At 45.8% G+C, this 25,999-nt stretch overlaps 1 protein-coding gene across 1 annotated transcript in view; it reads left to right on the top strand.

Moving 5' to 3' along the window:
* LOC149430753 (nuclear receptor subfamily 2 group C member 2-like) overlaps positions 1-25,999 on the top strand; it is a gene marked incomplete at its 3' end in the record, with an annotated part of 42,703 nt that overhangs the window by 5,520 nt on the left and 11,184 nt on the right. The window contains exons 2-7 of the mRNA XM_089666011.1: positions 6,800-6,889; positions 8,467-8,664; positions 11,728-11,830; positions 14,785-14,964; positions 20,594-20,741; positions 24,471-24,564. Coding sequence (XP_089522137.1) covers positions 6,818-6,889; positions 8,467-8,664; positions 11,728-11,830; positions 14,785-14,964; positions 20,594-20,741; positions 24,471-24,564 — 795 coding nt within the window. The remainder of the gene's footprint in view (positions 1-6,799; positions 6,890-8,466; positions 8,665-11,727; positions 11,831-14,784; positions 14,965-20,593; positions 20,742-24,470; positions 24,565-25,999) is intronic.

Genomic DNA, 25,999 nt, shown 5'->3' with positions numbered 1-25,999 from the left:
TTTACCACGGTACGGGAAATGACCAGAGACTGCGGACAAGGTACAGGAGATGACCAGAGACTGCGGACACGGTACGGGAGATGACCAGAGACTGCGGACACGGTACAGGGAATGACCAGAGACTGCGGACACGGTACAGGGAATGACCAGAGACTGCGGACACGGTACGGGAGATGACCAGAGACTGCGGACACGGTACGGGAGATGACCAGAGACTGCGGACACGGTACGGGAGATGACCAGAGACTGCGGACACGGTACGGGAGATGACCAGAGACTGCGGACACGGTACGGGAGATGACCAGAGACTGCGGACACGGTACGGGAGATGACCAGAGACTGCGGACACGGTACGGGAGATGACCAGAGACTGCGGACACGGTACGGGAGATGACCAGAGACTGCGGACACGGTACGGGAGATGACCAGAGACTGCGGACACGGTACGGGAGATGACCAGAGACTGCGGACACGGTACGGGAGATGACCAGAGACTGCGGACACGGTACGGGAGATGACCAGAGACTGCGGACACGGTACGGGAGATGACCAGAGACTGCGGACACGGTACAGGGGATGACCAGAGACTGCGGACACGGTACAGGGGATGACCAGAGACTGCGGACACGGTACAGGGGATGACCTGGCTTCTTTGTCCCTGTACCTGTAATGATTGGAGTCCGCTGTTGCCGCCCACTTCTTGGCTCTCTCTGGCTTCAATTCTTTGTCTCTGCCCCGGAACAAGCATGCAGAGTACAGTCAGAGCACCTCATTTGCATACTTGCTCCATGGCTCAGAAAGTATTGAATGCAGAGAGAGCCAGGCAGTTAGTATTTTCATAATGGGCAGCAGACTCATTTATTGCAGATCAGGCACTAGGTGAGTTTAGTTACCACCTTAGGCTGGCCATACATTATCCAATTTTCTTGAGATTTTTGGTTTAGATTTACCAAAAACCATATAATAGGAGGTCAAACCTAACAACACTTTCAATTGTATCCAATTAGGCAGGCTCTTGCACTACATAGTTGAAGGTAAATCTAAAGGAAATTGGGCAGAAATTGGACAGAAAATTGTATAGTGTATGGCCAGCCTTAATCGGCCTCAGAACCCGTGTCATTGATGTGTTCTCAGTTTTAAAGGGGATGAGGTGGCAAACCCTTCTTCATACCTCCTCTGTGTAGTGGTCCTTTATTTTGCTGTGACGCACGGCCATGCTCATCAGAGGCCTGAAAAACAAAGCAAAGTGTGAACAGTCCCTTTATTGTTCTCACTGCTGCAAAGTTATGAAAGGGGGGGAAATTGTTGCCATGGTAACAGCCTTGTTAAATAACCCCGTAGGCGGTGGGAAAGCATGGCGAACAGTTGATAACTGACTGCAGCAGAAGCTTTTGTATTTCGGCATTATCTTGGCCTACATTAGTGATGTGCGTAATAAACAAACTTCTTTTTTTCTGTGTTGTAGATGAAAACATAACCATGGCTAGCACTGCATATCCAAATGCAGGAAAATGGCAAACAAGTGACAATGGTGTGCTTGCTTTGTGGTACCAAAAGCACTTAAAAGACCAATCCTTGCCCTAAACCCCACACTTTGAGGCTACAGGGAGAGTCCATATCCCGTCTCTTTTTTTTTTTTCTCTTTCCATTGAGGACACAGGAAGTCTTCCACCTTAGGGTTATACTGCCACCTACAGGAGGATTGGAGGCTGGCCAGCCCATGATACCGCCTCCTCTGTTGTTTGTTAGTGTCCTAGGACAGTGGTGGGCAACCTTTTTTTTCAACTGAGCCAAATCTCGCCAAAACCACGATTGAAATTTATTTTGAGAGCCACATTTTTAAAACTGAAAATACATCCCCCATATAGTAATTCATCCCCCATATAGTAATTCATCCCCATATAGTAATTCATCCCCCACAGTAATTCATCCCCCACAGTAATTCATCCCCCATATAGTAATTCATCCCCCATAGTAATTCATCCCCCATAGTAATTCATCCCCCATATAGTAATTCATCCCCCATATAGTAATTCATCCCCCATATAGTAATTCATCCCCCATATAGTAATTCATCCCCCATATAGTTATTCATCCCCCATATAGTAATTCATCCCCCATAATAATTCATCCCCCATATAGTTATTCATCCCCCATATAGTAATTCATCCCCCATATAGTAATTCATCCCCCCTATAGTAATTCATCCTCTCTATAGTAATTCATCCCCCATATAGTAATTCATCCCCCCTATAGTAATTCATCCCCCCTATAGTAATTCATCCCCCATATAGTAATTCATCCGACCTATAGTAATTCATCCCCCATAGTAATTCATCCCCCTATAGTAATTCATCCCACCTATAGTAATTCATCCCCCATATAGTAATTCATCCCACCTATAGTAATTCATCCCCCATATAGTAATTCATCCCCCATATAGTAATTCATCCCCCATATAGTAATTCATCCCACCTGTAGTAATTCATCCCCCATATAGTAATTCATCCCCCATATAGTAATTCATCCCCCCTATAGTAATTCATCCCCCATAGTAATTCATCCCCCATAGTAATTCATCCCCCATATAGTAATTCATCCCCCATATAGTAATTCATCCCCCATATAGTAATTCATCCCCCCTATAGTAATTCATCCCCCATATTGTGTCAATTCACTTACCTTTGCTCTGCGCGTTCCTCTCGCCGTGTTCCCGCGCCGTTCCGGTCTTCAGGGCGGACTGTGAGAGGAGAGGAGTTCGTCACGCTGCCCCGCCTACATCCTGACAGCCAATGTTTGCCACGCTCCGCGGGCCGGATTAAAAGGTCCGCCGGGCCGTAGTTTGCCCATTGCTGGCCTGACTTTTGGGGTGGCCGCCTGAGAAGAGGGAGGGGAGCGGGCGCCCGGCACACAGAAGAGCCGCATTAGAGTGTTTAAAGAGCCGCATGTGGCTCGCGAGCCACGGCTTGCCGACCACTGACCTAGGAGGATGACGGTCTTTTCTGTGAAAGACGAACCAGTTGCAGCTTTCTTTTTTACTCTTCAACATTTTTTTTTTCTCAAGTCGAGACTCTTCTGTACATTACAGCAAGATGAGGCTTAGCCCCCCCCCCCACTCCCTCCTCACTGGCTATGATTGACAGCAGCAGGAGCCAATGGCTCTCGCTGCTGTCTCTGAGCCAATGAGGAGAGAGATGAAAGTGTCTCGACTCTTGTGCACATTACTGGATTGAGTTGGGGCTCATGGAAGGAGTTATTGGAGGGGGGGGGGGGGGTCTGCTTGCAGAAGATTTTTTACCTTAATGCACTTTACTTTTAGGTTGGTTCCCGCTGCCCATCCACAGTGACTTTGGTCACCTCTGGCTGTCCATCCCTCTCCTGCTACCAGCTGTCCAGGCCAAGGATATTTACTAGTCTAATGGCCAGAGGCTCTAGTTCTGTAGCAGCCAATCTTCAGCATCAAACGCACATTTCAGTTAGATGCAGGGTGGATAAAAATCAATGATTTTTTTAAAAAAAATAAAAAAAATCAGATTTTTTTTTAAAATTTAAATCTGATTTTTTTGATTTAAATCGGATTTTTTTAGATTTAAATCTGATTTTTTTTATTTAAATCAGATTTTTTTTAAATAAAATGCTTTTTGAGGAAAATATATTACCATCCAAAGGTTATTCCATCATGAAATAACGATTTGTTTTTTTAATTCTGTAGAATAAGGCTGTATATGTTTAATTTTTTTGGTAAATAAATTCCATGACTCCATTCACAATGTCGCTCTCCAGAGGTTTCTGTCAGATTATTGGGCAGTTTCTCTGCCTACAAGATATTATCACAGATGATTGGTTTACTTTTGCAGTTCTCAAAACTGAATTTGACTCAGCGGAGATCACATGCCTCTTCACAGCAAAAATGTTATAACATGAACAGAGTTAAGAAAAAGACCTTCATCCTAACTTCTACAAACCGATGAATACAGAATCAACCCCTTCAGTGCCAAGGTGCAAGAAGTTCAGTGAATAGAATAGAAACAATATTTTTCTGATTGTTTGGAGTGGAATAGATCTGCACAAGAAGAAAGTGAAACGAAGTGTGAGGAGGAGGGGCCGACGGTGCGAGGAGGAAGGGGCCGACAGTGCGAGGAGGGAGGGGCCGACAGTGCGAGGAGGGAGGGGCCGACAGTGCGAGGGGGAAGGGGCCGACAGTGCGAGGGGGAAGGGGCTGACAGTGCGAGGAGGAAGGGGCCGAGGAAGGGGCCGACAGTGCGAGGAGGGAGGGGCCGACGGTGCGAGGAGGGAGGGGCCGACGGTGCGAGGAGGGAGGGGCCGACGGTGCGAGGGGGAAGGGGCCGACGGTGCGAGGGGGAAGGGGCCGACAGTGCGAGGGGGAAGGGGCCGACAGTGCGAGGGGGAAGGGGCCGACAGTGCGAGGGGGAAGGGGCCAAGGAAGGGGCCGACAGTGCGAGGAGGGAGGGGCCGACAGTGCGAGGAGGGAGGGGCCGACAGTGCGAGGAGGGAGGGGCCGACAGTGCGAGGCGGGAGGGGCCGACAGTGCGAGGCGGGAGGGGCCGACAGTGCGAGGCGGGAGGGGCCGACAGTGCGAGGGGGAAGGGGCCGACAGTGCGAGGGGGAAGGGGCCGACAGTGCGAGGGGGAAGGGGCCGAGGAAGGGGCCGACAGTGCGAGGAGGGAGGGGCCGACAGTGCGAGGAGGGAGGGGCCGACAGTGCGAGGAGGGAGGGGCCGACAGTCTAAGTTTCTTCAAATATATATATTTTGTTTAGCCAAATTAGTTACCAAACATGGATGTTTAAGCAAATACCATATGCTGGAATGTTATTGTTTCAGATGAATAAATCTATTTAAATTGTTATTATTAAGGTAATGATTATTCTTCTCCTTCCTAAGTACAACAGAAAAGTTGTCCAAATATGAATGATTAACCTATTAAACTGGGGATAAAAAAACGAATATGAAAAGTTGTTATTCTACAAATCTTCATCTACTTGTATATTACAAGTTATACCAGCAAGAATTAGTCTTTATGTAGAAAACTAGGATTTACATCCAGCCTTACTGACTAGTGATTTAAATCGAATCCACGCTGGTTAGATGTCTGCAACCCTGATCCCCCTGACCCCGCTGTGGTTTCGGTCACTACATCAACACAATAATAATCTATGGGTGAAACCACAGTATGCAGCAGGGGGATGCAGGCATCCAACAAACCCTGAAGTACACTGCACACTGAAAATCCAATTCCAATTTTATTCTTCTCGTGTACTAAGGTTGAACAATTTATACCAATGTATCATTGAGGAAAGAGACACTTCAAGCCAAATATCATAAGAGTGGAACATAAATTGTCCTTTACATTCCAGGTTGATAGAGACTTCTTCTTTTTTTCATATTAGCGAAGGTTTGTTGCAGAGATTAGGTTTACACCGCGGTCAAATCAAGCCCGACTTTGAAATCGTGCGACTTTACAGTGAAGTTGCACGAATTTCAAAGTCGGGGGACCCGCCGATTTCAGGTGCGATTTGCTAGACATCTGACACAAATCGTACCAAAAGTAATTCATGTACTACTTTAGAAATCGGTGAGGCTCTGGCCAAGTCGGAACCACACTGATATGACCGCTGTAATTGCGGACGATAGGATGCGACTTGGCATGCGATTTTTCAGGTCGCAGGGTATGCAAATCGCATGCCAAGTCGCACCCAGTGCGACCAGGGACTGACGGTATTCCCGAGTGTAGCTCGGGGTAAAATTTCAGCACCACAAGCTGTAAAACCCCCCCCCCCCCCGAGCTACACTCGGGAATACACTGCAGCGTTGCTCCGGGATCTCTTCTTCACTTACCTTGTCCTGCACTCCCACGATGTCCCCCCTGCAGTGTCCCCTGTAATGTCCTCCGGCTGATGCCGGCATCCGTCTTCCGGGTTCCGTTCCCTGCGACGTCGGGACGTACGGGGGATGGAACAGCGGGACATTTGTAAGTTGTAAAAGTGACATTCACTAAATACACTAAAATCACAGAGTATAACATTCCTGTATCCAACCATTTCACATACATTTTGTCCCGAGTGCTTTGTCCGGCGTCCTGCCTGCATTTTTACTGTTCTTTCTGCCTGGAAACTGAGAAACGTCCATGGCGTCCAAAAAGTGTCCCTTTAGGTCAGACGCGGTTTTAGACCGGCTAGAGAACAGCGATAGTAAATCAGAACCACTTGCAGAATTGAGTGATAATGATTGGTGGGGGAAATTCCTCATCAGACACTGAAAACGATTCTGCGACTTTGCTCAGCGATGTGCGAACTTGGCGCTCTATTTCACATTTCAGTGTTTTTGATTTGATTACATTATTGAATTACATTTATTATTATATTATTTTTTTTATGATTATTTATTAAATTATAATTTATGGTTTCCTGTTTCAAATTTTATCCTCCCCGGGATGTTTACTAGACTCTTGTTCGGACAGATTTCAGTAAGTTATTCCTAAAAATTACAGGCCTACAATAAAAAAAAATACATATTTCCATGCAAAAAAATGTACCGCTTTGAGCACAGAAATACTGACATAATCAGACTGCTAGGGAGGCTACGGCCTCATGGCTGCCTGTTTGGCTCAGGATTGACGGTAAGGTTGGACAGGCTTGTGCAGAGTTCTGGTACCAGTTAGGCAGATCTCAGGACTGTGGATCTCATAAATGTTGGGTCCCAATTGTGGCTTTACGTAGAGTCTTTCGTGTTTCATGGCACAACAAATGTTTTACGAATGTTGTATTTTTGATTTTTCAGGTTCAGGAATCTTCAGTGATGACCAGCTCCTCCCAGCGCATCCAGATAATCTCCACAGACTCAGCCGTGTCCACTCCTCAGCGTATCCAGGTATTTCAATATGTCAGTTCAATTTTTGGCAACAAATTTGTTGCACAGTTTGACCAGCTCAATACCGCCACACGTGTATATATACGGCGTTGTATTGAGCTGCTTATACTAGGATCATGATTGAGGCTACAACCATGATTCTGGTACCGTTTTTTTCAGGAGGTGATTCTCTTTTTTGAAAAAGTGATCTGAGCAGCTATACAGCCGCTGGATTGCTTTTACGGGTAGTGGAAGGGGGTCCCCCCTCCTGCCGCCGCCGCTGCCTTTACCCGGCTCTCCCGTATCAATGCGACTGCCTCAATCACATTTGCGGAGAAGAGTGACAGGAACGGAAGTTAGCACCTCCGGTTTCGATTCTTTGTTCAGTAGCCAATCAGGCTGAAATGTATCCGATTGGCTGCACTGGAGGTCAGTGAGGCCATAAAGAAGAACAAAAAAAAACGCGCACCAACCTTGCGCATTACCTCAGTAAACCATAATTCAGAATGATACTCACAAACAACGAAGTAAATCAAGCATGTAAGTCCTCAAAGGAACTTTAGAAATGTGAAGCCTGTGCGAGTCACATCGTAGGGGTAGACACGCAGAGTTTGGCTGACGCGTTTCGAAGGGCATCCCTTCTTCATCAGAGTTTTGAGGACTTACATGCTTGATTTACTTCCTCGTTTGGGAGTATCATTCTGAATTTAATAAAATCATGGTTTACTGAGGTAATGCGCAAGTTTGGTGCGCTTTCTTTTTTGTTTCACTTTGCAGTACTGGTCGGGCTTCCCCAGCCTTGTTTAGAGCTGCACAACCCTATATGCATTGGTGGTCGAATTTTTTCAATTTCTGGTTCCATCCATCCACCCCTATTCTGGGTCAAAGAGCGCAGGAGAGGTCGTTCCAGGCCATAAAGAGGACCTGTCCCTTGTGATAGCAATAATGTTGATTAAAAAAAATAAAAATTAGAGACTGTGTAAAAAAAAAAAATGTAATAAAATAAAAAAAAGTCCCCCACACATATGTAAATGGTGATCACACCACACATGTAAGGTATCGCCGTGAACGTCAAAGCGAGAGCAATAATTCTAGCTCCAGACCTCCTGTGTAACTCTAATCTAGTAACCTGTAAAGTCTTTTTAAGCGTGACCTATGGATAACTTAATATACCATATTTTTTCATCATTCCACAGGCGCTCGTAATTTTACAGTGTGACATGCTTGGTATCTATTTACTCGGTGTAACATCATCTTTTATATTTCACCAAAAAATGGGTATTTTGTGTTCACTGAAATTCATTAACATGTATTCTTTCCAAAACAATTTGCGTTTGAAAAACTGTTGCGGAAATATCGTGCGAAAGAAATTGCATCACCCACCATTTTATTCTTTAGGGCATCTGCTTAAAAACGATGTACTTTTCTGCAGTTCTAAGTAATTTTCTAGCAAAAAAAAAATGTTGGAGCAAAATGTCAGAAATGGCCTGGGGGCCAAGCGGTTAAAGTGTCTGTATGAAGATTAACTTTATGCCTCATTGGGGTGTTCGGGTCGGGATGTAGCCGGATATTAGAAATGTGGTCCGTTGTCTTCACAGATTGTAACAGATCAGCAGACAGGACAGAAGATCCAAATTGTAACAGCTGTAGACTCCTCGGTGTCACCCAAGCAGCAGTTCATCTTGACCAGTCCGGATGGATCTGGAGCAGGGAAGGTGATATTGGCCACCCCAGAATCTCCCAATACCAAGCAGCTGATTTTCACAACAGAAAACATCGTCCCGGGGAGGATTCAGGTACGAGGATGTCCTGTTCTTCTGTCAAAAGTAAAACTGTAGGCAAAACTTTTTTTTTTGTTTTCATTTTGGATAGAGCACGGGAGGGTTATAACCCCTGTTAGATTTTTATTTTTTCCCCCCATCTGTGTCTCATTGCGGAGATTTCCCTTCACTTCCTGTCCCATAGCCAAACAGGAAGTGAGATGAAATCCCCACAAATTAAGGGAATTTCTTGGGGACCCTCCAGGTCACCAAAACTAGTGTCCCCATTGACAGATTTCCCCTCTTACTTTCCTGGGGACAAGTCAAAATTTGGGATTTTATTTTACTTTCACTTTTAATGAAAATCGTAAACAGGACAAATAGAGAGCGTGAATCTCCTTAAAGCAGAGCTCCACCCAAAATGGGAAGTTCTGGTCCCCCGCTCCCCATTAAGGATTGGCACCTTTGGGGAGAGGGTACCCGAATTTGACAGGTACCCGCTCCCAGTTCCGCTACGATCGCCTAGGCCAGTGGTGGGCAACCTTTTTTTTCAACTGAGCCAAATCTCGCCAAAACCACGATTGAAATTTATTTTGAGAGCCACATTTTTAAAACTGAAAATACATAGGATGGTACACTGTTTTTAGTTTCAATAAGTTTTTATAGTAATTCATCCCCCATATAGTAATTCATCCCCCATATAGTAATTCATCCCCCATATAGTAATTCATCCCCCATAGTAATTCATCCCCCATATAGTAATTCATCCCCCATATAGTAATTCATCCCCCATATAGTAATTCATCCCCCATAGTAATTCATCCCCCCTATAGTAATTCATCCCCCCTATAGTAATTCATCCCCCCTATAGTAATTCATCCCCCATATAGTAATTCATCCCCCATATAGTAATTCATCCCCCATATAGTAATTCATCCCCCCTATAGTAATTCATCCCCCATATAGTAATTCATCCCCCCTATAGTAATTCATCCCCCATATAGTAATTCATCCCCCATATAGTAATTCATCCCCCATATAGTAATTCATCCCCCATAGTAATTCATCCCCCATATAGTAATTCATCCCCCATATAGTAATTCATCCCCCATAGTAATTCATCCCCCATATAGTAATTCATCCCCCATATAGTAATTCATCCCCCATATAGTAATTCATCCCCCATAGTAATTCATCCCCCATAGTAATTCATCCCCCATAGTAATTCATCCCGCATATAGTAATTCATCCCCCCTATAGTAATTCATCCCCCCTATAGTAATTCATCCCCCATATAGTAATTCAACCCCCATAGTAATTCATCCCCCATATAGTAATTCATCCCCCATATAGTAATTCATCCCCCATATAGTAATTCATCCCCCATATAGTAATTCATCCCCCATATAGTAATTCATCCCTCATATAGTAATTCATCCCCCATAGTAATTCATCCCCCATATAGTAATTCATCCCCCATAGTAATTCATCCCCCATATAGTAATTCATCCCCCATATAGTAATTCATCCCTCATATAGTAGTAGTAAGTAAGTAGCAAGTAGTAAGCCAAGTCCCCCCTGTGTCAATTCACTTACCTTTGCTCCGCTCGTTCCTCTCGCTGTGTTCCCGCGCCGTTCCGGTCTTCAGGGCGGACTGTGAGAGGAGCCTAGCTCCTCTCACGTTCGTCACGCTGCCCCGCCTACACACATCCTGACAGCCAATCACTGGCTATCAGGATGTGAGTGGCAGCGAGACTGGCTAATCATTGCATTTGAGCGCGCTGCCCTGGCTGTTTTTTTTTTGGATCACGCTGCAGAGTCCCTGCCGCCCGAGAGGAGGGAGGGGAGCGGGTGCCCGGCACACAAGAGCCGCATTAAAGCGTGTAAAGAGCCGCATGTGGCTCGCGAGCCGCGGCTTGCCGACCACTGGCCTAGGCAATCGGAAGCAGAAGTTGTCCTCCCTCCCCGTAGTCTTTTGGGACACGTGACAGGTGCCAGAAGACTATGGAGTCATTCAAGAAGCACAGCGCTACTCGCGCATGCGCAGTGGGCACCCGGCTGTGAAGCCGCAAGCTGTCACAGCCAGGTGCCCACACTGAAGATGCCGGCGCCTGGAACACCAGACGGCTGGTGAAACGGGCTGCGGGGAGGACACCGCGGGATCGTGGGACAGGTGAGTGGCTGTTTAAGAGTCAGCAGCTACAGTTTTTTATTTACAGTGTGAGTGGAACTCCGCTTTAACAGGTAGCAATGAACACTGACCGGTGTTGTAATTACTCTGCACTCTATCCATCTTTAACTGACCTATTTAAATGCCAATCTGAACCTTCAGTTTAAATTAGCTAAATTAATTCAAGGTACATTAACCCCCGGTTCACATCTGTGTGGGTGGTGCCGCTGAGGATCCGCACGAAAATCCGTGCAGCCGCACCAACCGCACAGAGAATTGCGGACCCGTGGGCGGGTGCCATTAGTTCTAATGGCACGCTGCCTGCACTAGGAAACGTAACCGTACTGAGAACCGAGCTTCCTGTGCGGGCTGTGTTTTCCAAAGAAGTGCAGGGACTTCTTTCCCTGCGTGTCACGGGCACGGGAGTCCATTCAAATGCACGGTCGCATAGGTGCGAACCGAGGGTAAAACAAAAGGTGTCCAATGTCTTACAGTTTTTTTTTTTTTTTTTAAAAAGCAGCCACAGCCTGCATGCTTTAAAATGGGACCCTTATTCTCCGTGGAAGCAGCAGCCTCATTGCAGAGGTGCAACACACCCTCTACTAAGTCAGAGCTGTAACTATCCAATCAGCAAAGCTCATGCTTCCGATCGGAGAGTCCTGGCTCAGACACAGCAGGAGGGAATACCAGACCTCTGCCTAAAGACCATTGCATTGCTCCCACACAGAGATCATTGGTTTTCAGCTAAGTACATGAAAGTGATACCTTTCGGGCAATATGGATGATATGGTAATCTGTTCATTCACACAACACTATGTTTGCAGTTGCTGTCAGATTCTTTCTTGAATGCAGTGCGGCTATGTCGTTCGTCAATGCTGTATCGTTGCCTCTTCTCATTTTATTTTTTACACGTCCTATCTTTCCTGTAGATAGTAACGGATGCAGCGTCTGTGGAAAGACTTCTGGGAAAAACAGAAGTGCAGCGGCCTCAGATTATCGAATACTGCGTAGTGTGCGGGGACAAAGCATCAGGTTTGTTGAAAATTGTTTTGTGCGTTGATCATCTATTACAGGGGTGTCAAACTGGCGGCCTTCCAGCTGTTGCGAAACTACAAGTCCCATCATGCCTCTGCCTTTGGGAGTCATGCTTGTAACTGTCAGTCTTGCAATGCCTGACCCCAGGTTCACATCTGTACGGGTGGTGCCGTTGCGGATCCGCACGAAAATCCGTGCAGCCGCACCACCCGCACAGAGAATTGCGGACCCGCGGGAGTTAGTTCTAATGGCACGCCGCCCGCACTGGGAAACGCAACCGTACTGGGAACTGAGGTTCCCATGTGGGCTGCGTTTTCCAAAGTCATGCAGGGACTTCTTTCCCTGCGTGTCAGGGGCACGGGAGTCCATTCAAATGAATGGGCTCTCGTGCCGGTGCAAAATGCGGCCAATACGGCGGCATAGGTGTGAACCTAGGGTCATGGGACTTGTAGTTTGGCAACAGCTGGAGGGCCGCCAATTCGACACCCGTGATCTAGTACATCAATGGTACTTTTTAAAGGATAAGTTCACCTTTGGAACATGTTACATGTTCTACCTATTTTTAGGGTGGAACATGTAACATGCGCCAGAATCTGCATCCTTTCCTCCCCAATCCTCCCTCCCTATGACAGTGGGCGGAGGATCCTCTGCCTGCACCCGCTGTCACTTTTTGAAAACAGCTTGACCATGCGGGGCTCCGGCCACAAGGCCAGCCGCTTCATTCATTCATAGTTTCCTGTGAATGGATAAACTACCAGTAACGTCAGCCATTGCAGCTGACGACTTGTAGTTCTCAAGGAACTACAAGGGCACTGGTGAGCGCTCTCATAGTTCAGTTATCTTCCTGCTCTCTAGTAACTGCCTGCCCGAGCAGACAGTGATCCTGATAGTCTGCAGGAGCCTCAGATTGCACCCACGATCTGCTGATCACAGGTACAATGCTCTGCATGCTCTTTAGAATGCTAATTTTTTTTACGTGCAAATTTGTGCATTTATTGTTTTTAAAAGATGAATATGGCCTTTAAAGAGAAAATAAAGTGTGTTTTTTCAATGGGTACAGAATTTAAAAGAGAAGTGTGGACTCTCTTTTTCCTCCCCCCCATTTATACTTACCCAGGTGGATGCATCATCGGTCCCCCCACCGGCTCTAAGCGTGAGAACTCAGCGATCACATGACCTCTGATTGCTGAGTTCTCACAGCTGTCAGTCACCGCAGTCTGCTCTGCACCTCCCAGCGCTCACTGCAGCGATGGGCTGTGGAATGGGAGGGAGCGGCTGGCTCAGGCTCTCAGCGGCTCGCTGTGAGGCTGAGCCAGGTTTTGCTCCAGACTCTGAAGTGGATCCCGTCTTTTGAAGTCAGGATCTTTCCCCAATCTGGACCAGCTGAGTGATGTCATTTTTTTATAGATAGCGATTAATTGGGGGTGGGATTAAAGCTGGACCTCAGAGATTTAAAAAAAATCCTTGCAGTGAGGCCTCCCTGCATTGCAAGGGTTAATTTCTTGTTATGTCTCGGGGCTGTTTGTTCCCATAGATCAGCCTTAAAGTGGTTTTGAACCCATACATATACCCAGTGAAGTGACCGGCCTCGGATGATACACAGAGATGAAACAAATTCTCCTACATAGATTGTACCTGTTTATCTGCAGTCTTCTCTTCTCTACAGCTGCTCAAAGTGCTGCATTGATAAAGCTTGTCTGAGAGCTGAAAGTACACTCTGCAGAGCTCAGTGAGGAGAGCTCTGAGAGCTGATTGGAGGTCAGAAACACACCCTCCTTCACATAGCTCACAGGAACAGAGCTAAGGCTGTCAATCTGGTGGAGCTCCCTCCCCTGTCACCATTTTTTTCTTGGTGTCAGGAAAACTTGTCAGAAGTGACTCATGCTATTGGCAGAGGAAGGAGGCAACAGGCAGAAAAGACACTTTGTGCTCTGGATTGAGACAAGTACACATTATAGAGGGATATGCTTTGTTCATATTTCAGTGGTTTACAACGATTTTAACATTGTTGGTTTAGGTCAGGGGTAGGCAACCTGCAGATCTCTAGCTGTTGTGGAACTACATTTCCCATGAGGCATTGCAAAGATTACAAAACTGGCAGTTACAGCTATGACTTGCAGAGGCATGATGGAACTTGTAGTCCTGCGGCTCTCAGGTTACCTACCCCTGGTTTAGGTGATGGTAGTGATCTGGCCAATATTGGATGAGCTCACAGTAGGGTTGATTTATTAAAACTGGAGCACTCAGAATCTGGTGCAGCTCTGCATGTTAGCCAAATCAGCCTCTATCTTCAAATTGTTCAATCAAAGTGGAGTTCCACCTGAAAAACAAAAAGTCAGCAGCTGCAAAAACTGTAGCTGCTGACTTTTAAAATACAGCCACTTACTTGTCCCTCGGTCCGGCATTGTCCTCACCACCGCTGGTTTCACCGGCCGTCTTCTCTCCCTGGCGCTGGCATCTTCAGTGTGGGCAACCCGGCTGTGACAGCTTGCGGCCTCACAGCCGGGTGCCCACTGCGCAGTCGCAAGAAGCGCTGCGCTTTGTGAATGGTCCGTAGTCTTCTGGGACCTGTCATGTGTCCTAGAAGACTACGGGGAGGGAGGGGGGAAGAACAACTTCCGCTTCCGATTGCCCAAGCGATCGCAGCGTAAGTGGGAGCGTGTACCTGTCAAATTCGGACACCCGTTCCCCAAAGGTGCCAGTCCTTAATGGGGAGCGGGGGACAAAGGCTTAAAGCGGAACTTTCCCTTTTGGGTGGAGCTCCGCTTTAAGCTTTGACGATGAAACCTGGAGGCTGATTGGTTTCTATGCAGACCTGCACCAGATGTTGCACTCTCCAGTTTAGTAAATCAGTTCCAATATGTCTTCCCTCTTCTCAGTGACGGGTATTTTTTTTTTCAGGTTGCAGACCCTTTTTTCAATGTGCACCATATTTTTTTTCCCCCCCTCAGGTCGCCACTATGGGGCTGTCAGCTGCGAAGGATGCAAGGGCTTCTTTAAAAGAAGCGTCCGGAAAAGCCTGACGTACAGCTGTCGCAGCAGCCAGGACTGCGTCATCAACAAGCACCACCGGAACCGATGCCAGTTTTGTCGCCTCAAGAAATGTCTAGAAATGGGCATGAAAATGGAATGTGAGTTTGAGAGTCTGACTTCACTTTTCCCTCATCTGCTCAATAAGAACAGCCTCAAAAAAGGCAACCTACTATTCAGGGAAGTCTAAAGATGGCGTTTTTTTTAGCACCCATACCTTTTAAAGCTAGCCATAGATGATTCAATGTTCTTTCCTGCAGCCACGGGTTGCCGGAAGGAAAATATCTTGATTCCCCCTTCAACACAGTATTGATGGGGGAATCCTTCCCATGAAGCTATTGTATTCTGTAGTGTTAAGTGAGCCTTAAGCTGGCCATAGATGGTTCGAATCTTGGCTGGTTCATCTATAGGCAGACTGATTGTACCCAAATCAACTGTTCGACTTTGGTACAACCAACTTGTCAGATTTTTCATGCGATTATTGCCTGCTGTCAATCACCTGGTCCCGGCTGGTGATTACTCGCCGGCGCTCGGTGTTTTCCATGGATTCTCGATGGGGAGGAGAACTGTTTTGTTTACTAACAGTTCTCCTCCCTGTCAGCTCATGCACAGCCATCCAAAGCAGTGTGCTTACAGTGAAGCACACTGACACCACCCCACAGGAAAACACACCCAGCACACAGTTAACCCTTTGATCGCCCCTCATGTAAACCCCTTCCTCCCCCGTGCCATTAGTACAGTGTCAGTGGTTTTTTTTTTTTTTAGCACTGATCACTGTATTGGTGTCACTGGGGATGTCAGTGACACCAAGTCACTTCCCCCCAGTGTTAGAATATCCGCTGCAGTCCTGCTATAAGTCGCTGATCGCTGGCGTTACTAGTAAAAAAAAAAAAAATACAATCCCAGTATATATGTATGTGTATATATATATATATATATATATATATATATATATATATATATATATATATATATATATATATGTATATATATATATATGTATATATATATATATATATATATATATATATGTATGTATATACAGTCATGGCCGAAATTGTTGGCACCCTTGATATTTCTCCAGGAAATCATGTATTTCTCACGAAACGTATTGCATTAACACATGTTTTGCTATACACATGTTTATTCCCTTTGTGTGTATTGGGACAAAACAAAAAAAGGGAGGAAAGAAAGCAAATTCGACATAATGTCACACAAACCTCCAAAAATGGGCTGGACAAAAGTATTGGCACCCTTTCACAACTGCGGATAAATAAGAATGTTACAAGCATGTGATGCTCCTGTAAACTCACCTGGGGCAAGTAACAGGTGTGGGCAATATAGAAATCACACCTGAAAGCAGATAAAAAGGAGAGACGTTCACTTAACCTTTGCATTGTGTGTCTGTCTGTGCCACACTAAGCATGGACAACAGAAAGAGGAGACGAGAACTGTCTGAGGACCTGAGAACCAAAATTGTGGCAAAATATCAACAATCTCAAGGTTACAAGTCCATCTCCAGAGAACTAGATTTGCCTTTGTCCACAGTGCGCAACATTATCAAGAAGTTTGCAACCCATGGCACTGTAGCTAATCTCCCTGGTCGTGGACGGATGAGGAAAATTGATGAAAGATTGCAACGCAGAATAGTCCGGATGGTGGATAAGCAGCCCCAAACATGTTCCAAAGACATTCAAGCTGTCCTGCAGGCTCAGGGAGCATCAGTGTCAGCGCGAACTATCCGTCGACATTTAAATGAAATGAAACGCTATGGCAGGAGACCCAGGAGGACCCCACTGCTGACACAGAGACATAAAAAAGCAAGACTACAGTTTGCCAAAATGTACTTGAGTAAGCCAAAAGCCTTCTGGGAAAACGTCTTGTGGACAGATGAGACCAAGATAGAGCTTTTCGGTAAAGCACATCATTCTACTGTTTACCGAAAACGGAATGAGGCCTACAAAGAACAAAACACAGTACCTACGGTAAAATATGGTGGAGGTTCAATGATGTTTTGGGGTTGTTTTGCTGCCTCTGGCACTGGGTGCCTTGACTGTGTGCAAGGCATCATGAAATCTGAGGATTACCAAAGGATTTTGGGTCGCACTGTAGGGCCCAGTGTCAGAAAGCTGGGTTTGCGTCCAAGATCCTGGGTCTTCCAGCAGGACAATGACCCCAAACATACGTCAAAAAGCACTCAGAAATGGATGGCAAAGAAGCGCTGGAGAGTTCTGAAGTGGCCAGCAATGAGCCCAGATCTAAATCCCATTGAACACCTGTGGAGAGATCTTAAAATTGCTGTTGGGAAAAGGTGTCCTTCCAATAAGAGAGACCTGGAGCTGTTTGCAAAGGAAGAGTGGTCCAAAATTCCGGGTGAGAGGTGTCAGAAGCTTATTGATGGTTATAGGAAGCGACTGATTTCAGTTATGTTTTCCAAAGGGTGTGCAACCAAATATTAAGTTAAGGGTGCCAATACTTTTGTCCAGCCCATTTTTGGGGTTTTGTGTGACATTATGTCATATTTGCTTTTCTGCCTCTGTTTTATATTTGTTCCAATACATACAAAGGGAATAAACATGTGTATAGCAAAACATGTGTTAATGCAATACCTTTTTTGTGTGAAATACTTGATTTTCAGGAAAAATATCAAGGGTGCCAACAATTTCGGCCATGACTGTATATATATATATATATATATATATATATATATATATGTGTATATATATATATATATATATATATATATATATATATATATATATATATATATATATATATAAAATCGCCATTTGTAAACGCTATAACTTTCACGTAAACCAATTAATTTACATATATTTACATGTCGCAGAATACATTTTGGCCTAAATTTATGACGAAATTAGAATTTTTACATTTGTTTTACTGGACATTTATAATGGCAGAGTCAACAATATTGTGTTTTTTTTTTTCTCAAAATTGTCTGTCTTTTTTTTTTTTTTTTCATAGCACAAAAAATTAAAAATGCACAGGCGATCAAATGCCACCGAAAGAAAGCTCAATTTGTGGGGGGAAAAAAAGGACGCAAATTTCATTTGGGTGCAGCGTTGCATGACCGCGCATTTTTCAGTTAAGATAATGCAGCGCCGTAACGCAAAAAATGGCCTGGTCAGGATGGGGGGGGGGGGGGGGGAATCCTCAGGAAGGTGAGGGGTTAACTTGCTTAACTATTTTTTACATCACACATGTGCGTTTTTTGCCCTGCGGCATTCTATTACTGTACATCCTGAGCACTGCGCTTCTTATCTAATTAAGCTTTGAAGGGACAGACCTAATCTAAATAAAAAATGGTAACATCAGTAAACATCTGTATTTTTAGCTAGTAAATTGTATATCCACAGTAAGAGCCAAAATTATTTCCGCTGCAGTGAAGTCGCGTCTAGAAATGCGTAATAAATGTGCCATCTATTTGTCCTCGGGCTAGCTTTACAATGTTTTTGTTGCGAGTGACATTGCCGCCCTGTTTGCGTGAAGAAATGCTGATATCTGGTGCGACTTGTGTACTTATGATGTCAGATGTGTGGGCGATGAACAAGTTAGGGGCTGTAGGATGAATTTTATACCAGGGACTTTCTTGTAGTGTGATCTGCAGCCTTACAGCGAGACTGAGCTGAAGAGAACGTGGGAGAACTCACCATAATGCGCAGCTGAGTTTCTAAACCGGCAAAGATCGCTCTGCTCATCACTGCCACCATTTTTCTCTGATTTTTTCTTTTCATCTTCTTTGCTCAGCCTTTGCCAATAGGCCGGACGGGAAAGGTTTAACCTCTTTATGCTGGCTGAACGCAAATGTGCGGTCTCCCGGCGTCTGGGCCTAGACGCCAAGCGGCCGCACATTTGCGTTCTATTAATAAAGGACATGTGCCGAGAGTGCGCGCTCCCAGCACACCTGTCCGGTACTCACGGAAAGGTCCCGATCTCCTCTTTTGATCAGGACCTTTCCCGATCATGTGACCGCCGTGACGGTGGTCACATGACCCTAAACCCCGCCTCGCCTTCCGGCTTCTGAAACTCTTAAAGGGCCGGGAGGTGCCGGCGTGAAGGGGTTAAACAAGTCACTGGCCATCCAAATGACAGTCAAGCGGGCGCTCCCTAGATCTGGGAGAATGTCATTATTATTATTATACAGGATTTATATATTATTATTATAATTATACAGGATTTATATATTATTATTATTATTATACAGGATTTATAGCGCCAACAGTTTGCTCAGCGCTTTACAATATAACGGGAGACAGTACAGCAACAATTCAGTTCAATACAAGAGGGTTAGGAGGGCCCTGATCCTTGTCATATGACGTCCTCCCAGTTACACGCCCTGCAGCACGTCCTAGTAGGTGCGCTGCAACGCGATCTGTCACCCGCTGTGTCCTGTGGAGGACAGATGACATATTGGTATACCGGGCCAGTACCACGTGACCTCTGCGACAGCAATCACACGACATTGGTACACAATGAATGGCTTTTATTCATAGCCATTCATTGTGTACTATTGCGATGACCTCTGTGATTGATCACTGTGATCATGTGGTACATACAGGGCCAATCAGAGCCCATCTTTACCATGTGATAGCTGTGGCCAATCACAGAGCAACTATACTTTGATTGGAAAAGATAAATCCCCTGTCTTAGTGATTAATGTACATTGCAGGGATTTTAATAAACGCTGTTACAGATTCCTACCTGTTTCTGCTTTGAAGAAAAAGCTGTTTGTTTAATAAAATTATGTGACTGTGAATGGGAGAGACATTTCATTGCTAATCAGCTGGTGCACTTGCAGTGTTCTAATGAGAAAAGTTGCAATGTCAGCATCCCTTTGGAAGAAACAAACAATTAACCCTCTGGGATTATTTCATCAAAAAGCCATCTTTTTTTCTTTTTCCTTATCCTCTTTTTCTTTTCTTCTTTTTTCTTTTCTTCTTTTTTCTTTTCTTCCATGACTCAGCAGCTCTGCCCTCTCAGCAGTGGCGCTTTAGATCAGCTCTGTCTTCTCTGTGACACAGCAGCTCAGCTCACCTTGCTATGTCCCCCACTGGTGACTTTTTTCTTTTTCCTCTTTTTTTTTCTTTTTCCTCTTTTTTTTTTTTTTTTATTTTTCCTTTTCTTCCATGACTCCGCAGCTCTGCCCTCTCAGCAGTGGCTCTTTAGATCAGCTCTTTCTGTCTTCTCTGTGACACAGTAGCTCAGCTTCCCTTGCTATGTCCCCCACTGGTGACTTTTTTTTTTCTTTTTCCTCTTTTTTCTTCTTTTAACTTTTCCTTTTTCCTTTTTCTTTCTTCTTCTTTTCTTCTTTTTTCTTTTCTTCCATGACTCAGCAGCTCTGCCCTCTCAGCAGTGGCTCTTTAGATCAGCTCTGTCTTCTCTGTGACACAGCAGCTCAGCTCCCCTTGCTATGTCCCCCACTGGTGACTTCTTTTTTTTTTTTTCTTTTTCTTCTTTTTCCTTTTTTCTTTTCTTCTTTTTCTTTTCTTCCATGACTCAGCAGCTCTGCCCTCTCAGCAGTGGCTCTTTAGATCAGCTCTCTCTGACCTCTCTATGACACAGCAGCTCAGCTCCCCTTGCTACGTCTCCCACTGGTGACTTAATCTGAAAGTTGAGTGTATTACTCTTGTTACTGTTGTTTTTGTACAAAAAAGAAAAAAAAGTGACGAGTTACCAAAAATTGTAATCAGAAATGCTGGTCTGTTGTAGCGGTGCAAAGTGAGCGGAAACCATTTGACATTCAGCGGGAGAAGCCATCCAACTGTGCAGCATCTACAGAAAAGATCTACATCCGGAAGGATCTGCGAAGTCCGCTTATAGCGACGCCAACATTCGTCTCCGACAAAGATGGTGGGAGGTTAGACTCGGCATAATGTACTTTTTTTTTTTGGATGTGTTTGACAATATCTGTCAGTGAATTGATTGTTATATACTGTATATGTCATGGTTATCATTTTCTCCCTGGAATCCCTTAGCTCAGGCATTCATGTGGGGGGGGGGGGGTGTTCTTATCTGAGAAAACCCCTCCTCCCGTGAAGAGATGTATGACATCATTTGCCTAGGCATGGAAACCAGGAAGCAACTGAAGACATGTAAAAAAAAAAAAAAGGTGTAAAACAAGTAAATATGATAAACTTTCCTCTCTAGTTACTAATGTTAGCAGCATAAGGAGTACAAATGGTCATTGTTGATTAGGAGAGTGAAGTTCCGCTTTAATACATTCTTCACTAGATGAAAACGCCCAACTACCTGTTCTGCCCACATCCAACTTTAAACACTCACCTGGCTTCTTTCATCGCTCCAGCACTGTCACGGCTGCAGCACCGCTTCCCTCGCTTCCTGGTCTCGAAGGAGTTGCTGCGGACAGTGGAGCCATAGACTCCTGCTGCTGTTGGTCAAACATCTGTGAGGACAGAGTGGGGGGACTCATGGCTTGCTGGCACTGTGTGTATGTGTGTGTCTATGGAAACACACAGCCCGTCTCAGGAGCACGCCTGCATGGGTACCTCCTTAGCACCTGACTTGCTACGGAGGCACCTGGAGGAAGGAGAAGCGTCGGCGGAGGGTCCATTGGGGGTCAGTGGGAAGAATGCTCCTTACATTGGGGGTCAGTGGGAAGAATTTCCCTTACATTGGGGGTCAGTGGGAAGAATGTTCCTTACATTGGGGGTCAGTGGGAAGAATGTCCCTTACATTGGTGGTCAGTGGGAAGAATGTCCCTTACATTGGGGGTCAGTGGGAAGAATGTCCCTTACATTGGGGGTCAGTGGGAAGAATGTCCCTTACATTGGTGATCAGTGGGAAGAATGTCCCTTACATTGGGGGTCAGTGGGAAGAATGTCCCTTACATTGGGGGTCAGTGGGAAGAATGTTCCTTACATTGGGGGTCAGTGGGAAGAATGTTCCTTACATTGGGGGTCAGTGGGAAGAATGCTCCTTACATTGGGGGATCAGTGGGAAGAATGCTCCTTACATTGGTGGTCAGTGGGAAGAATGTCCCTTACATTGGGGGTCAGTGGGAAGAATGTCCCTTACATTGGTGGTCATGGAGAAGAATGCTCCTTACATTGGTGGTCATGGAGAAGAATGCTCCTTACATTGGGGGTCAGTGGGAAGAATGCTCCTTACATTGGGGGTCAGTGGGAAGAATGTCCCTTACATTGGTGGTCAGTGGGAAGAATGTCCCTTACATTGGTGATCAGTGGGAAGAATGTTCCTTACATTGGGGATCAGTGGGAAGAATGCTCCTTACATTGGTGGTCAGTGGGAAGAATGTCCCTTACATTGGGGGTCAGTGGGAAGAATGTCCCTTACATTGGGGGTCAGTGGGAAGAATGTTCCTTACATTGGGGGTCAGTGGGAAGAATGTTCCTTACATTGGGGGTCAGTGGGAAGAATGCTCCTTACATTGGGGGATCAGTGGGAAGAATGCTCCTTACATTGGTGGTCAGTGGGAAGAATGTCCCTTACATTGGGGGTCAGTGGGAAGAATGTCCCTTACATTGGTGGTCATGGAGAAGAATGCTCCTTACATTGGGGGTCAGTAGGAAGAATGTCCCTTACATTGGTGGTCAGTGGGAAGAATGTCCCTTACATTGGTGGTCAGTGGGAAGAATGTTCCTTACATTGGGGGTCAGTGGGAAGAATGTTCCTTACATTGGTGGTCAGTGGGAAGAATGTCCCTTACATTGGTGATCAGTGGGAAGAATGCTCCTTACAGTGGGGGTCAGTGGGAAGAATGTCCCTTACAGTGGGGGTCAGTGGGAAGAATGTCCCTTACATTGGGGGTCAGTGGGAAGAATGCTCCTTACATTGGTGGTCAGTGGGAAGAATGTCCCTTACATTGGGGGTCAGTGGGAAGAATGTCCCTTACATTGGTGGTCATGGAGAAGAATGCTCCTTACATTGGGGTCAGTGGGAAGAATGTCCCTTACATTGGAGGGTCAGTGGGAAGAATGTCCCTTACATTGGCGGTCAGTGGGAAGAATGTCCCTTACATTGGAGGGTCAGTGGGAAGAATGTCCCTTACATTGGTGGTCAGTGGGAAGAATGTCCCTTACATTGGGGATCAGTGGGAAGAATGTCCCTTACATTGGAGGGTCAGTGGGAAGAATGTCCCTTACATTGGTGGTCAGTGGGAAGAATGTCCCTTACATTGGGGGTCAGTGGGAAGAATGCTCCTTACATTGGGGGATCAGTGGGAAGAATGCTCCTTACATTGGTGGTCAGTGGGAAGAATGTCCCTTACATTGGGGGTCAGTGGGAAGAATGTCCCTTACATTGGGGGTCAGTGGGAAGAATGTCCCTTACATTGGGGGTCAGTGGGAAGAATGTTCCTTACATTGGGGGTCAGTGGGAAGAATGCTCCTTACATTGGTGGTCAGTGGGAAGAATGTCCCTTACATTGGTGATCAGTGGGAAGAATGTCCCTTACATTGGGGGTCAGTGGGAAGAATGTCCCTTACATTGGTGGTCATGGAGAAGAATGCTCCTTACATTGGTGGTCAGTGGGAAGAATGCTCCTTACATTGGGGGTCAGTGGGAAGAATGTCCCTTACATTGGAGGGTCAGTGGGAAGAATGTCCCTTACATTGGCGGTCAGTGGGAAGAATGTCCCTTACATTGGCGGTCAGTGGGAAGAATGTCCCTTACATTGGAGGTCAGTGGGAAGAATGCTCCTTACATTGGTGGTCAGTGGGAAGAATGTCCCTTACATTGGTGGTCAGTGGGAAGAATGTCCCTTACATTGGGGGTCGGTGGGAAGAATGTCCCTTACATTGGGGGTCAGTGGGAAGAATGTCCCTTACATTGGGGGTCATGGAGAAGAATGCTCCTTACATTGGGGGTCAGTGGGAAGAATGTCCCTTACATTGGGGGTCAGTGGGAAGAATGTTCCTTACATTGGTGGTCATGGAGAAGAATGCTCCTTACATTGGTGGTCATGGAGAAGAATGCTCCTTACATTGGGGGTCAGTGGGGAGAATGTCCCTTACATTGGAGCCATAGACTCCTGCTGCTGTTGGTCAAACATCTTTGAGGACAGAGTAGGGGGGCTCATGGCTTGCTGGCACTGTGTGTATGTGTGTGTCTATGGAAACACACAGCGCGGCTCAGGAGCACGCCTGCATGGGTACCTCCTTAGCACCTGACTTGCTACGGAGGCACCTGGAGGAAGGAGAAGCGTCGGCGGAGGACTGTCAGAAGAAAAGGTAAGGGATCTTTCTTTGCAATAATGGTGCACAGAGTAGGTAAGTATGACTTTTTTTTTTTTTTAACAAAAAAAAAAGCCTTTAGCATCACTTTAAGTGGTAAATTATGTGAATGAAACGTTTTTTTGAAGGATTACTGCATTTTTTTTGTTCGCATTATTTGTGAAAAGTAAAAACTTCTTGCTTTTAGAATGAGTTTGTTGCAACATGTATTACTGAAGAGAATTTTCAATTCGATAAGCAGCAATAAACTGAAACCTGATTGGTGGTTCAGGTTGGTGCACTTACTTCGGTCATTGCTGTTTGGCTGCTTTATTGAATGCACACCTGTCTGTACCATGACCTTTAAAAAAAAATACCCATTTCTCTGTTATAAGGCAATCAGGACTTCTCGATCCGGGGATGCTGGTCAATATACAGCAGCCACTTGTAAGAGAAGACGGCACTGTGGTTCTGTCTGGAGACTCCAAGGTGAGCCCAGTAATTGTAACTATTACTTTAGACTTCCTAGTTACCCATTATACGCTTAAAATAATTTTACGTACTTGGGGAACCCCTACTAAATTAATTCATTGGTGGTCATGGGGAAGAATGCTCCCTACATTGGGGTCAGTGGGAAGAATGCTCCCTACATTGGGGGTCAGTGGGAAGAATGTTCCTTACATTGGTGATCAGTGGGAAGAATGTCCCTTACATTGGGGGTCAGTGGGAAGAATGTCCCTTACATTGGGGGTCAGTGGGAAGAATGTCCCTTACATTGGGGGTCAGTGGGAAGAATGCCCCCTACATTGGTGGTCAGTGGGAAGAATGTCCATTACATTGGTGATCAGTGGGAAGAATGTCCCTTACATTGGTGGTCAGTGGGAAGAATGTCCCTTACATTGGTGGTCAGTGGGAAGAATGTCCCTTACATTGGGGGTCAGTGGGAAGAATGTCCCTTACATTGGTGGTCAGTGGGAAGAATGTTCCTTACATTGGGGGTCAGTGGGAAGAATGTCCCTTACATTGGGGGTCAGTGGGAAGAATGTCCCTTACATTGGGGGGTCAGTGGGAAGAATGTCCCTTACATTGGGGGTCAGTGGGAAGAATGTCCCTTACATTGGGGGTCAGTGGGAAGAATGTCCCTTACATTGGTGGTCAGTGGGAAGAATGTCCCTTACATTGGTGATCAGTGGGAAGAATGTCCCTTACATTTGGGGGCAGTGGGAAGAATGTCCCTTACATTGGGGGTCAGTGGGAAGAATGCTCCTTACATTGGGGGTCAGTGGGAAGAATGCTCCTTACATTGGGGGTCAGTGGGAAGAATGTTCCTTACATTGGGGGTCAGTGGGAAGAATGTCCCTTACATTGGGGTTCAGTGGGAAGAATGTTCCTTACATTGGTGGTCAGTGGGAAGAATGCTCCTTACATTAGTGGTCAGTGGGAAGAATGTCCCTTACATTGGGGGTCAGTGGGAAGAATGCTCCTTACATTGGGGGTCAGTGGGAAGAATGCTCCTTACATTGGGGGTCAGTGGGAAGAATGTCCCTTACATTGGGGGTCAGTGGGAAGAATGTCCCTTACATTGGGGGTCAGTGGGAAGAATGCTCCTTACATTAGTGGTCAGTAGGAAGAATGCTCCTTACATTAGTGGTCAGTGGGAAGAATGTCCCTTACATTGGTGATCAGTGGGAAGAATGTCCCTTACATTGGGGGTCAGTGGGAAGAATGTCCCTTACATTGGGGGTCAGTGGGAAGAATGTCCCTTACATTGGGGGTCAGTGGGAAGAATGTTCCTTACATTGGGGGTCAGTGGGAAGAATGTTCCTTACATTGGGGGTCAGTGGGAAGAATGCTCCTTACATTATGGGTCAGTGGGAAGAATGCTCCTTACATTGGGGGTCAGTGGGAAGAATGTTCCTTACAT

The sequence above is a fragment of the Staurois parvus genome, unplaced genomic scaffold (genome assembly GCF_062004578.1).
Source record: "Staurois parvus isolate SC_StPar_1 unplaced genomic scaffold, SC_StPar_1.0 ptg002469l, whole genome shotgun sequence".
In the NCBI taxonomy this organism is placed as follows: Eukaryota; Metazoa; Chordata; class Amphibia; order Anura; family Ranidae; genus Staurois; species Staurois parvus.
Note: the sequence above shows the minus strand (reverse complement) of the source record. Positions and strands in the feature narration are given on the sequence as shown.